The sequence below is a fragment of the Anarhichas minor genome, unplaced genomic scaffold (genome assembly GCF_050575085.1).
Source record: "Anarhichas minor isolate MPS153535 unplaced genomic scaffold, ASM5057508v1 ptg000018l, whole genome shotgun sequence".
Classification (NCBI taxonomy): Eukaryota; Metazoa; Chordata; class Actinopteri; order Perciformes; family Anarhichadidae; genus Anarhichas; species Anarhichas minor.
Genome location: NW_027466464.1, coordinates 5,083,401 through 5,097,983, shown reverse-complemented (window position 1 = coordinate 5,097,983; position 14,583 = coordinate 5,083,401). Strand labels below are relative to the sequence as shown.

The 14,583-nt window shown below is 45.6% G+C and overlaps 1 protein-coding gene across 1 annotated transcript; it reads left to right on the top strand.

Moving 5' to 3' along the window:
• Positions 1–430: 430 nt before the first annotated feature.
• On the top strand, positions 431–13,060 carry rnd3a (Rho family GTPase 3a). Its single transcript, XM_076095093.1, has 5 exons — positions 431–781; positions 1,152–1,239; positions 8,198–8,307; positions 9,544–9,678; positions 9,855–13,060. Exons 1-5 carry the CDS (start codon positions 476–478, stop codon positions 10,101–10,103), a joined length of 888 nt encoding a protein of 295 aa, XP_075951208.1. The 5' UTR covers positions 431–475; the 3' UTR covers positions 10,104–13,060.
• The last annotated feature ends 1,523 nt before the right edge of the window (positions 13,061–14,583 follow it).

Below are 14,583 nucleotides of genomic sequence, written 5' to 3'. Positions count from 1 at the left end.
CTCAAACCAAACTACAAACAAACCCATTTCCATTCTATCACAATTGTTTTTAAGAAAGGTCCATGACTAAATGATGGTTTACTCTTCAGTAATCTTCCTTCAACTGAATGCTAATTGTAGTTAGCAGCTCAAATCAAACAAACTAGTAGCATTATGAGTTTATTTACTTCCTGTCATGTTGTGGAAACAGGAAGTAGTGTTTCAAAATTGTTGCATTTGTATTTTTTATTCATTTGTACATATCAACACAGAACAGTAAAGTTAAATTTCTTTCGAATGTTATATTGTTAATTATTATTTCAATGTATTTCATGTAAAAGTTGTGGTCGTCCGAACGGGGGCGCCATGACGGAGGGAAGGTCCTGCGGGCTGCTGTATGTGGCTCACGCGCAGGGCTCGCGGGAGGGACGAGCTTCGTCCTCGCAGGAGGAGAGCCGCTGCCATTGGCTCCCTGCTACGTTATAAATACAGGCAAATGGCATTTACCCGCACAGAGCAAGCGGAGACAACGGGCGAGGCGGACGGAAGACGGACAAGCAGGGAGACGCTTCTGTCGCTGTACGACGACGACTCCACAACACACGCGCGCGCAGGATTGGACTTTTACGCTTCATTTCCATTTCCGCAATCAATGAAGGAGAGACGCTCCTGTCAGAAACTATCTCTGAAATCCGGCATGGAGCCCAGTCAGAGCGTGAAGTGTAAGATAGTGGTGGTGGGGGACAGCCAGTGCGGGAAGACCGCCCTGCTTCACGTGTTCGCCAAGGACTGTTTCCCCGAGGTGAGACCCGGACTGATTAACGTGATGCTAATTAACCTGGTGTTATTAACACGCGGAGAAAACGCCTCGCGCTTGTGTGGAAACGGATGTGTCAGAAGGGCGGGTGCTCTAATAATGACGAAGGACATATATTGAATGTTATACCTATATTATATGATGCATGCATATGTATTAGTATGTGTTGTAGCTGTAATGCTTACAACAAATGCAGTTCTAGTAGTGGTAACAGTGCTGTAGTATTATGGTACTAGTTGCGTATTGGCACTAGTTATTAAAAAGGTATAATACTTAAGAATTATTCCTCTGTTTATAGGCCTCGTTTTAGCCATGTCCAACAAAAGTTCATGTATTTTATTTCTGTTTCCTGCAGAGCTACGTCCCCACAGTGTTCGAAAACTACACAGCCAGTTTTGAAATCGACACGCAGAGGATTGAGCTCAGTTTGTGGGACACCTCAGGTAATTATGCCTCCCTTCCTTCCTTCTTCCCTTCCTTCCTTCCTCCCTTCCTTCCTATCACCTCTCTTATGTGCTTCATCTTCAATGCAAATCAATCCAGGAGAAATGTCCGAACATGTCCAAACATGCGGGTTGCTTGCACAATTCCTGTGTGACCCCTGTAGACATGCTCTCCTGTTGTGTGGAGATGGGGGGGGGGGGGGGGGTCAAATTGAATCTGTGTTTGGCCATGTCTTCATAAGTCAACATTAACGTATTTCCCCTAAAATATGTCCAAATCGTGACATTTAAAGAGGCCCATGCTTTCATTTTTGAATAACGAAATTAATCTGACTCATTTTAATCAACAAAGCTGGGTTAATCCTTTACTCATAGTCTAGAGTTGCTGGTCCCACAAACCAGACATGTGCCCGCCCCCTCAGATTAGGAAAGTGGCTCACCTTTTACCTACATAGAAACGGTTTAGTGTCGCAGTTCAGTGTAAAACGCTGGATTTGATTTATGATTTCTTCCCAGCTGAAACGGGAAAGACGGGCTGAACTTATTCGTACATCTGGAGAACACACTTTTGAAATTCTTCCCACTGCGGGTTTTTTTTTTTTTGAGGGGAAAGTTTTGTTGTGCAACGCGTGTCCAACAGCTTTTATCACTTGTTTGGTTGGACTTTGTGTTCGGGGTCCAAACCAGCTGCTGTGTCCCCTTGTGTGTGCTTTAACATGTGCGTGTGTGTGTGTGTGTGTGTGTAAACAAACCCACTTTCCCATCCATCAATGCCCGAGCAGTGAATAGCACAGCAGTGAGGCGTGAGCGAGGCGTATGTTGTGTGTGTGTGTGAGCATGTGGTGTGTGTGTGTGTGTGTGTGTGTGTGTGTGTGTGAGCATGTGGTGTGTGTGTGTGTGATGGGCGGGGACAAGCACACAGCCAGCTGTTGCGGGTCTCTTTCCTGGAATTCCTGAGCGACGTTTCAGCAACTTGGTTGAACTTTGAAGAACGAAGCAAAACCGCAGAATCGATTTTTACAGATTTAGATTTTGCACAAATAACAGCGGGGCCTCCCTTTGAGCTGCAAAAGTGGCATCAAGTTAGATGTTTTCTTCGGAGTAAGTCACCCTCGTTTCCAAGCTTAGCAAGCGAGCGAAAGGCAGGGAGGTCGGGTTTCAAATTCTTTCGCCCCTACAGTGTGTGTGTGTGTGTGTGTGTGTGTGTGTGTGTGTGTGTGTGTGTGTGTGTGTGTGTGTGTGTGTGTGTGTGTGTGTGTGTGTGTGTGTGTGTGTGTGTGTGTGTGTGTGTGTGTGTGTGTGTGTGTGTGCGCGTGCGTGCGTGCGTGCGTGCGTGCGTGCGTGCGTGCGCGCTGGGGAAGAAGAAATGAAAGTCGGCCAGGGTGAGAATTTTGTTTTATTGCGCTGTGTTGGCTGGCCGCCTGGAGCCATTTTTCTTTTTCTCTCCGCTTCATAAAACAGCGAGGGTGGGGTTGGGGGGGAGCGCCGTTCCTATTAGATCAGTGGGTCGGAGATGGAGCCAGACCCCCCCCCCCCCCCCCCCCCCCACCCACCACACACACCTTCAATCCTAGCCCCCACCCAGCATGCACACACACCCAGAGACTGATTGATACGGCCTTCGACTCGACTCGTCCCCTTTGTAGAGATAACCCATCGGCCGTAGCCAATCCAATCGATCCCTTATCTCCTGAGGTGTGCCGGGGAGGGGTGTGTGTGTGTGTGTGAGACCCCAGCATGCACCGGGACAAAGACCAGGACGCAGAGATGAAGACAAACAATCCAACCCCCTCCCTCTCAATCACACACCGTGGTGGTCTTTGTTCTGCGGTGACGAGTGGCCTAATGAGATGGCTGCCGTGTGTGTTTTAAAAGGGAGGGTGATGGGAGTAATTCAGGTCATTAAGGTAAATGCCTGCCTGTCGTATTGCCTCCCATTTGTCCCCCCCCTCCACCCACCCAGCTTGTCGGCGCTAGCTCTGCTTCCCAGGCCTCAGGGCGGGGCCCGACGGGGAACCCTTTGATGCTTCGCACGTCTCTCACCACCAAAAGGAAGTGGTTAATGCCGTCTGCCCGCATGTCTCAATGTGCTGCGAAGGTGTTTTCCGCATGAGAGGTAAACGGGAGGATAGGAAGACGGGGAAGGTAAACAGAACAACCCCTGTGGGCCCGTGTGCCCGAGGCCTCTTGCCATGCGAGTTGAAATGAGCAAAGATCCATCTCAAAACCTGCAAAGTAGGTAATCTCAGGCAGGGGAACTGCAGATGGCAACTGTTTTCATTATTAAAATGGAAGAAAATGGCAAGAAACTCACACTTTCCCAAACCCCAAGGTTATGTCTTTAAATGGCTAATTTACAGAGAAAAGCAGCAAATCCTTTTATACAATTTATCGATTCTTAAACCTGCATACAGTTATTTTTTGGCTGCCTGGAGACAGGAAAACAAGCTGTAAACACAACACCGACGCACTTATGGCTGGTGAGATCTGACCCCAGGCAACATTAGTATTTATTTAGGGTCATGTTTCTGGCCACATCATAGATGCAAGTCTAGTATTTGCTGCTTTTATGCTCTGGTTTGGTATCCACCAACTCCTGAGGAAAAACATCTGGCTTTTTAGCTGCTAAATGTCCCACTGTGTTCACCAAGCTAGTCTCTAACTGTCTGTCTGCTATTTGGTGGGTTTATCAAACAGAAGTACACCTTCAAAATATTGATAAACTTTAAAAATGCTGTTTTCTGTCAATCAACTTATCGTTTCAGCGCTAATCCTAGAATTAGTTTAATCAGATTTGACACTCGTGAAACACTCCTAATGTACTTATGTTGGAGTGGACCGCACGAAGCAGCTTAGCTCTTCAGAAATCAGTGTGACGTGTTTGTTCCAACTTCCTCGAGGCAATTTGCCGAAGCCAGGAGGAATGCAAGCTTCAATAAAATAATATCAGGAAAAACACAGGAACTTTCGGGCATTTTCACATCAAGGACTCCCAAAGAGACCCACGTGTTGGACCCCATGGACCTCATTTGGTAATATTTATCCTGGGGAACCTTAAGGGAAACTTCTCCTTGTGTTTTGTTTAGTGGCTGATTTGAACAGCTGCTGACAGATTAGAAGACGGCCCACTTTGAAACACGGGCAAAAAGCTAGATAAAGGAGTTTTTTTAAAGGATGATATGTGATGATAGTGGAGCCCAGGTTGTCTTCTCCCTGTGCGGTGTTTCATGTCATGCTGAACAGTTGAACTATGGGACTTTTTTGTGCATTCAGTAAGCTCCTCTGCAAACCGTGCCCCCCCCCTTCCACTCTCTTGTGTCGGCGGCCATTGTTGCATCGGATCACATTTCTGGGCTCAGCGAATTGGAGCCGCATGTCTGGCATTCCTCAGACTAAAGGTTTCTCCTTCCTCGCCTACAAAGACCCCCATTGTACCCGGCCGGGTTAGATCCTCGGCGGAGAGAAAGAGAAGTGGCGTGGTCCGCTAAAGCCCTACCTCGTTTCCAAGGGGGGTAATTGAATCACGCTGGAATTTGCCGACCGGCGAGCGAGAGCCTTGAGCCGACAGTGGCCGATAGAGTGCATCAACTTGAGGGCAGTGGAATTCTGGGAGAGATGAAAAGACTTCCTGTCTGCTAATGTGTTGGAAGGACTTTCTGTGTGATGTTACACCCACCATTAAAATCCGTGTCCGGTCTTGACACTGAACACCTTGCCCTCTTGGTCCTCCACATGCTTTTGTAGTTGTTCTGTGGATTCCTACTCGATTCACACTTTGTTGTTGATGTGGCCACGACTGTCATCAACTCATTTACGTATATTATACGTTTTTTTAGGTGCATCCACATCTGAATGTAATGGTTTTGAGGTGAATGGCTATCTTAAGCTACATTTCTGATAGTTTGTGATCTAAATCACAACCAGCTGATCTTCTTTATCAAAGAAATGTATAACGTATTGCATCGTGCATTTATCTTACGGTAGGGTTGAGCGATGTGTTCACATTTTTTCAACCGTCTGTACCGTTCGGTACTTTTCACAAGTTCTCTTAGCTTTTTTTAGGCCAATAAGTCAATCAAATGAACTCACAAAATGTCAAGAAAAGGAAATATTCTTCTATTTCTATTCTTTCTACAGAAAAATCCAACAACGTACTCCTTTTTTTTTTTTTTTTTAATTCAAGTCTCTCCTTCACCGAAGTTAGACGTACTTTCCTTGTTAACTCATCGTAAAACACCCCAAAAATGAAACCTTTTATAAGTTTTTTTACACGGCAGTGTTTGCAGCAGCAAATATCTCGGTAACCACAGCAACAACAGCTGACAACGGTTCAGCTTGAATTGCCGTTTGTCGTCCTCGCTGTTTGCGTTGAATGCGTCTGGCTGGCGAGAGGTTACTGAAGCTGGATAATGTGTGTGGGGGATGGCTGGCTGTGCCTGTCGCTGTTTTGTTGTTTCCACAGGTGTCCCTGAAAGTGTAGCGCTTCTCTCTCTCTCCACACACACACACACACACACACACGCTCTCACCACCCCCCCCCCCCCCCCCAGCTCAGTTAATTCAGCTATGTGAGCTATGCAGTAAATCAGCAGGCCTGCAGACCTGTTGCCAGACCATACCTCCAAACTGTCGGGCCGCAGCTGGCTTACCTCAGGACTGTGTGTGTGTTCGTCTGCGATAAAAGTACATTTCCATGTCTGTAAGACGTTTTTTGTGTGAGGGCTTCCAACAGAAAATGTCTGAAACGTCACGGAATTATTTAAGAACCGTATTCCCGACATGCAACATCGGGAAACGTCATTCTTTTGTCGTTCGGTGGAAGTCGAGAGAACATCTGTGGATTTGAATATTGAGTCACAATCACGCGAAGAGAGCAGAATGCATTTTCCGACTCGTTTCATGTGCATCAAGTGGGGCTTTTCATCCCAGCTGTTGAGGAAGTCAGCACACCGGGAAGGAAGAACATTTTTAATTTTACATTTTGTAAAAGTTTCTGCGCAGTCATGGAAAGACATTTAGTTTTTCACCAGTGGGAGGTTTGGTATTGTCTCTCAGTGTACTGCTTCCTCTCACGTTGTCGTGCATTCATTTGCTGTGAGCGAGGCACAAGGGGGAATAGGTTTAAGAGTAGGCGAGAGGGCGGGAGAGTGTGTGTGTTTAAAGGACAGACAGGGAGGACGGGGTGTGTGTCTTTGTCCAGATTTAGAGATCCTGTGGGAGAACAATGACAGGAGCTAATTAGATGGCTGTCACCAGGACTATGGGATGTCCTCTTATCTTTCCGCTTGGCAGCGAAATGACCTCAACGCAGTTACGACTCCGCTGTAAACGATAATCAAGACACAGAGCGTCTCCTATCAAAAACTCTCACGTCTCAAATGAAAACCATTAACAGACCTGCGCATAAGCCGCAGGCACATTTTGATCCTCTGTGTTGTGAGGCTTGAAATTCGCAGCTATAAATACATAAATCTCCAAGTAGTTTCACAAGCATATGTACAGAGACGCATCGCAAACACGCACACACTCCACCCAGCCACTCAGATATGTGTGTTCCCCCTCCATCGGGTTGCTCAAAAGAATCAATTCATCGTAAAATGTCAACCGACTCTTTCCCCTTTCAGTCGCAGGGTCTTATTTTTCCAGTGATTGGTTCCAGGCACTCAGGGCTGAAAGAAGAAAAACCTTCAAACAATGCAATGCGGTCGTGATTGATTGTGAGACGGCTGTGAAAAATGGGAAATAAATTCTTGCAGGGGATCCCACGTTCCTCCTCGCCTTGTACTTCCTTTTTGTTTAGGTGGTGTCACCTATCAGACGGCTTTACAAAGGATCCTGAGGGAGTGAGTGGGGAAAAGCCAAAAACACATTATGTTCAGATCAAGACATCAAAATAATTTATTCTGGGTTGTTCTTGGCGTCCATACTTCACGGACTCACTTTTTCTCAGGCATTACGACACAGAAATTAGCTGCAACCTTTGTTGGCTCGTGTGTATCAACATTTGGGAAAGTGAGACAGTGGAATTCACAGGATTGTTTATTATCCCCGTTGGATGGAGCAGTGACCTAACCAGCCCATTCGACCCCCCCCCCCCCGCCCTGGCTCGAACACTGGGAATGTATGATTGTGGACATAGATATGGTTCAGATTTCTGTGTGCAGCGGCGGTTCATTTATTGTGCACACAAACGCCATCGTCATGCTTTGTTGTGCGAGGCCCGGGCCTGGAAGGAAGCGCAGATTGTATAAACGGTGTCGTCTCCCATCCGGACCGTTTAGGTTAGGAACACTAGATCCCTGATTGTGTGTGTGTGCGTGCACGTGAAAGTGCATTCCTGACTTTTCTCCACGGCAGTGTTTATAGAGGACCTCCCAGGGGGAACCTTCAGTTACCAAAAACAAAATTCTCCGGATTTTTGGCAGCCGATTGTGTGGTCAGCTCTGGCTCGTCATGTGATCTTGACATGCCCTCCCCCCCTTCCTCCCCGGAGATGTTTCAGTCTGCCGGAGAGATGGGCGTCTCCCTCACACATGTTTTCAGTTTGCGAGTATTGGGAGTCACTTCTCCGGGAGAGCATTTCTTCAACAAGTGATCTCGCCGTAGTCGGCACATTTTTCCGACTGATGCGGCATTATTTGTTTTGTTTTTCTCGCCCCGGTTGCTATGGATTATGGCTGAGCTGCAATCATGCCATATGAGAATAGCTGCCAAGAAATGCTTAGGAGTTTAAAGTGATCTTTCGGGCGTGTTCATTGATTCAGAAGAATCTGTTTGTGGTTTTCTCTGTAGATGTGGTTACTGCCCCTCGCTTCAATGCAGGCACTTCCTTTTCAGTGAAGAATTTTAGGCCTCGCAGGGAAAAAAAGTTCCAACTACCGTCACAGTGCTGTTCAGAGACATATACCGTTAGATCATGTGTGAGTACTTTTTCAACTTCTTAAATCTTCTGTTTCAGGATCTCCGTACTACGACAACGTGAGGCCTCTCTCCTACCCAGACTCGGACGCCGTCCTCATCTGTTTCGACATCAGCCGCCCTGAAACCCTCGACAGCGTACTGAAAAAGGTAAAGGGGGCTCCGGAACACGGGGTTCATTTGAAGCCATTTCTCCGAAGCCGTTTTGTCTCACCTGAAAGATTTGGCCATCTTGGGGTTTTTTTGCAACCAGAAGTGACACGAGAGGGTGGAGCTAAGCACAACGGAACAAGACATTTTATAGGCGACCAGATTGTTACAATTAACTTTCATGAACTGAAAACACACAGTGTGAAAGACCGGACAACACCGGGGTCGCAATTTCTTTTAAGAGCACTCTTGACTGTTTTTTACTGACACATTCATTCAAGGAGCGATCATCAAGCCTTTGATAAGCTCAGTAGATGTCTTTTAGCCGTTAAACTCTTAAAAATTCCTCCGCTGTAAAGTCTTTGATTTTGTCTGATCCGCTGACAAAGGCCAAGTCTACAGTCGAGAGGTTTTTCTGCAGCCTCAGTCACGGCAGATCTTGTGATATTAGGATGTGGTGTGACCTGGAGGCCGGCCGGGTTCAATCCCCGGAGCAGCTGTTCTCCACCGACTGACTTTTTAACCGAGACGTAGCCGCCAATTACTCACACGGGGTTAACGCGGTTAACGTCTGATGACTGTGGTCGCGCTGGCTGACTGCCACATGTGTGTGCTGAACCTAAAGCAGGACGTGCTGCATCAGTCAATCATCTGACTGATAAAGAGGCTCATGAAAACAACGTTTGTTAGTTTTTGTAAGTTAAGTGCGTTTCCTCGACGTTGCGTCAGTCGCAGGTCATGTTTCGGACGATGTAGAATGAGCATTGGCTTTTTAGTCAAGTGGTGTTTGTGCAGACAGAAAGTGACACATTGTACAAAACAACTTCCTCTTTGGATGTTGATGATCTTGATCCCCTGACCAGCCAGCCAGCAGGCCGGCCAGCCCTGAGGCACATTAGCCTCAGCTTAAAGCCCCTGGAGAAATGCCATCGATCACAGAGCATTTATTGTTGTCCGGGAGGAAACATGAGGATTATTTGTAGTTCCCTTCCAGGGTTGAAAGCACGAGGGGCTCCAGGAAGTGGCAGCTTTAACCTTTGTGCTTAAAGGAACGGGTGGGGGGGGAATTCATGGGATGTTGTGTCACGTCATTCGGGAAAACATGCACATTTGATTACTTAATCGCAGTGGAAAATAGAGCTAAATATTGATTTTCTGCTCATATTATTCTAGCAGTGGTTGACATTGTTTTGACTCTGACTGTTACATGATGCAAGCATTTGTCTTCCTCCACAGTGGAAAGGGGAGATCCAGGAGTTTTGTCCCAACACCAAGATGCTGCTGGTCGGATGCAAGTCGGACCTGCGCACCGACCTGAACACCCTGGTGGAGCTTTCCAACCACAGGCAGACGCCAGTCTCCTACGACCAGGTATGCAGATCCAAAGTGTTGTAAATGACACATTTTTCCTGGAGTCATTCATGAATATTCGCTCATTGTACTCAACTTAACGCCATGGCTGATCCCTAGGAGAGAAAATCACGTGGTTTTTGTTACAAGCCCTTTTTTTCCCGTATTGTGACCGCATTCGACCTCTTCCTCCTCAGGGTTCCAGCATGGCCAAGCAGATCTCGGCGCCCTACATCGAGTGCTCGGCCCAGCAGTCGGAGAACAGCGTCAGGGACATCTTCCACGTGGCCACGCTGGCCTGCATCAACAAGAGCAACAAGAACGTCAAGCGCAGCAAGGCCCCCCGCGGCAACAAGAGGATCTCACACATGCCCGGCAGGCCCGACCTGGCGGCCGTGGCCTCCGACCTGCGGAAGGACAAAGCCAAAAGTTGCTCGGTCATGTGACCGATCAGACTTAGGGGGATCGGACTGAGAACGAGGACCGGGCACAGTGCGAGCAGGGAGCTGTGGGGCGACGCTCTTTCCTGCATGCTAAAGACCCCTTGTTTGTCTGGAGAGGGGTTTTATAAGCTTCAATTCATGTTCATGTCGCTGGAAAACTCAACGCGTAGTAGCATTCCCACCCACGTGAAACACCCCCCCCCCCCCCCTGCCCCGCCCCGCCATACGATGAAGCTACCCGTCAGCGAGCTACTTGCCCGGGGAAGTGACCCGCTTCCCTCCGGGGAGGACGGAGCGGACACGGTTCGAGGCAGGAAATGAGCAGGAGTGATGTCATTAGTATACGCTCATTCGTGAACGGAAGAGGGGTTTAAGAGCATGTGATCGTTTGAAGGAGAGCCAAAAGTGGCGCTGGAGGGGGGGGGGGTTTGCTGGCGTTTGTGCCGGATCAAAGACCTTTTGCTCGTTCCTGTGACTGTTAGACACTAGAAAGAGGAACTTCTCAGTGCTGCACAAAGGAAACCTGCCGCTGTGTGTCCCGTGTCTCTTGATGTGTCGTCGGTATAATGTGAAGTCGTCGGTGTGTAACCCGCATCATTGTTTTGTTTTTAGCCCCACCCTGTTGAGTTTCAACCACGAACCGCTGAGCGATCCTTGAGTTGACAACCGCACGTCTGTAGCAGTCGGACCGCCATTCTCTGCCCGTTAATTTCACGCCAACAGCTACAGACAACACAAAGACGGATCATCCTAACTGTTCTCCACGCTGACAGGTTTATGGACTCCTTTTGTATCGCACCGGGAGCCGCGAGCAAAAGGACTCAAAGCTGTAGGTCGGCCTCCAGGATTTGCCCAATGATTCCTCCATCTTATAAACAAATGCAGCGTCAATTAGTGACACTGAAATATCTGTCATTACACGTTTAAATACCCTTTTAATGGACCCTTAATGGGTCGGAGAGCTTTAGTCAAAGTGAAAATGTGTTTTAATTGTGTAAAATCGTCTGTTTTGACAGCTGGTTTGAGCAATGAGTCATTTTCCCACCGCACTTTAGGGAGGGAGTGTATATGCAAGCAACAATTAAAGCTTGTTTATTAGAATCTTAAACGTCAGAGCCGCTCTGCTTTTTCCCTGAAATGTGTAGACTCCACTGTTGGGTAAAATCCTCATAAAGGCCCCGTCACGCCAGCAAACCGCTTGGATCCGTCAATTGTTTGTCGTTTTTTCATTCAACATGTTACAGACTAAATTACTAATCAGGAAGATAATCAGCAGATTAATAAATAATGAAAACGATCATTGGCACTACTTGATTGAATGTACAATACTGAGAATAAAACAGCAGAGGTGGAGTCATTGGCATAGACTGAAAATAAAAAAGTGAAGCTAATGGAGCTACATTTGAGTTAGCTAGGTTGGCTAGTGCGTTAGCGGTTAGCTCACCAGCTACAGCAGCTCACCAATGAGCCCTCACATTTTACAAGAACAAATATTGCGAAGACGAGGAAAAAGAACTCTGCTGTTTCCACTCTGTGGTGTGACCGGGCCGTCACTGGAATCTGATTTTATGTAAACAACAAATGTGCGTTAATTCGAAAATGAGCGACTTTTCTAAAGTCTTGAGGAACAGTGTTTACAGTGTAAATTTGTGTTGTTTTTTTCCTCCAACAGTACAGTTAAGGATCTGTTTAGATATCAACGGTATTGATGCACTTTTAATGTAACATCCCTGATTTATCTTGCTCAAATGCCCGCGCTGTAACATTTGGCAGCTCAGTCGCCCATCTTGATTTTCTTATCTGTCCCCCCCGTGTGCATTGTCATGTTTTCTTGAATGTTGATGTCACCTTCGGTTGTCTTTGCCAATGTTGTTTCCGCAGTATTTATTGAATTATATATTTTCCCTTTAGAATAAATGCAAATGAAATTGAAGAGAAGTGTGTTTGCTGTTCATTGAGCGAAAGACGTTAAATTATAAACTGATTGTGTTGATGCTGGCACAGATCGTACTATTCTAACCATTGCAACATTGGGGATCCCACCAGATTTCACGCGTTCCTCTGAAAGGTAACAGGAGTAATTTCTGCACAACTTCAGGCTGCTATCAAGGATCGGTTGGTAAAATGGGGCATAAAATGCTTCATGAAGGGATGCAAAATGTTTCTATGAAGCCACAGCATAGTTACAGGGTGTATTATAGATTACAAATGTCTTAAAGGTTAAAAAAAAAAAAAAAGAAGTAACGGTTGCAAGAATGGGTGAAAAAAAAATCCACTTCCTCATTTAAAGTTACATTTAATTTACAAAAATACAGTCACAGAACTATTTAGAACAAAAACCCCATCGTAGTTATTATATGCACAGAAAAGGTTTTCTTTCATCCTTCAATCGGACTCCTTAGCACAAAGGACACACCTGTGATGCGTTGTCGTGATTGCACAGGTGCAGCCTATATGAGGCCTGTTGGTTTCTGGCTCTGTAACACTCAGACTAAGACCTGCAGCTCAAATATGAAGGTGGGTTTTAACCTCTTGAACAAAAGCTTTTTTTTTTTTTTTATTTGTGGTACACGGAAACATGCCTGGAGTTAAACCACACACATATTTCCCACTGGATCTATATGTGCTCTGGTGGATTACTTTTGGGTGGTTTATTGATGCCTGGGCGGAGAATGAGCTCCAGTCTTGTCAACAATATACTGTAAATCCCTGTTCTTTGTAAATAGATCACTGAACTAGCTTCATTTCATTGTTGGTGACTCAATAAAAGCCTGTTTTTTTTTCCCAGTTCTTTGAGACCGGCTTAAAAGGTAATATGGAGCTGTCGTTATAGCAACAAGTACTTCAGTCCAAACCTGCAGAAGTTCACTTCATTCACGGTAAACTGGATCAAGACATTTCTTCTTGAGTCGGATAATAAATGCACTAATCTCTATAAACACATGATACGTTTTGTGTGTCACAAGTGCTCTAGTTCACATTTGTAGTTGGAGTAATATTGACCAATCACGTTCCAGCAGGCTTTCTTTGAGTACAGGTAAACAGTCTGTGTGGAGAGCGAAAGAGAAGGAACCCATTGGCCGAAATTCAATCTGGGAACCTATCGGCTAATGTCTTTGTGATTATTCAGCTTTTCATTGGTTTAAAAATGAGCTTGTAAAATGGCTGCTTGTGAAACAATCCAGTCATACACAGGTTCTGAGATCGCAAATACACCAGTTACAAAAATTATGACACAACTCATAATATACATCTTCTGAAATACCATAAAAATCTGTGAGTGCATTTTTTTAAATTCACAATATTTACTTAAGTAGGTTGTGGTGCACAAAAGAAACAGCATTGTGTTTACTGGAAAAAAAACAATCACCAGCGATGCCGTACCAAATGGGTTAAATAGATCAGCATTTACACAGCAGAGTTCACAGTTGGACTTGAGTCCTGACCGTCTTGACATCGCAGTGAAAAGCAGGTTTTGTAGCGGCTGAATGGAACAAAACGCTCTCTGTGAGTCGGACTACATTGTGTCGTCTGCTACAGTATCGCTGGCAGCAGACAATGCCGTGCAGGCCTTGGTAAATTCCCGGGGGCTGCCGAGCATGCAAACTGCTTTTCCTCACACAGCGAGCCGATATATCACGGAATGACTTCATCACATACATAAGGTCTGTGATGTATTGGGTTGTCGGGCGGCAGGAAAACAGGGCTGTCAGGTGAAAAATAAATGTCGGAGATGAAAGATGCACAACTGGGCTCCTTATGGCTGCATGGAGGAAACCTTTTTTTTTTTTTCAAGTAACATGCATTTATATTAGATTTAAGTCTAATCCGTAGTCTTAAAACAAATTTCTTATGATTCTAAGTGGACTAGCATACTGCAGCTACAATATATAGAGTGAAGTAACAGCTCTTATTAAGATTTGTCCTTAAGTCTATAGTGTTCAAGTTTATTCTTTTAATTAGCCAAATTACGGCAAAGTTCGACATTTTGGGGAATGTGTTTATTCTTGTTGAGGCAACATAAATCTATCGTTAGCACGCATTTAGCATAGCTTCGCTGGAAACGGAGTAAACAGCTAGCCTGGCTTTGTTGAAAGATGCCTATCAGAACCTCTCAAGCTCAGAAACACATGGCACCTAATGAAACCATAACTTGTAAATGTACACTTTAGTTTGGGAATAAACAAACGAGATACAACATGTGACTGTAATTAGTGAGCTTTGAGGTGCTGGTTGGCAGGTTTTGTTACCCTTGGGCTAAAGCTGGGGGGGAAAATCGATCATGTATAAATTGACATTCATATTTTCTAGAATCCTTAATCAATCTAAACTTCCAAAAATCTATTACAATTTTTTTTTTTAACAAAAGAACAGAGATACAGATGGACAGTAAAAGCCACAGCACATATTTCTGTTTGAAAAATATGCATATAAACGGATTTTGTGGTTTGTTATGAATGCTTTGCACAGTGTGCTGCCGAAA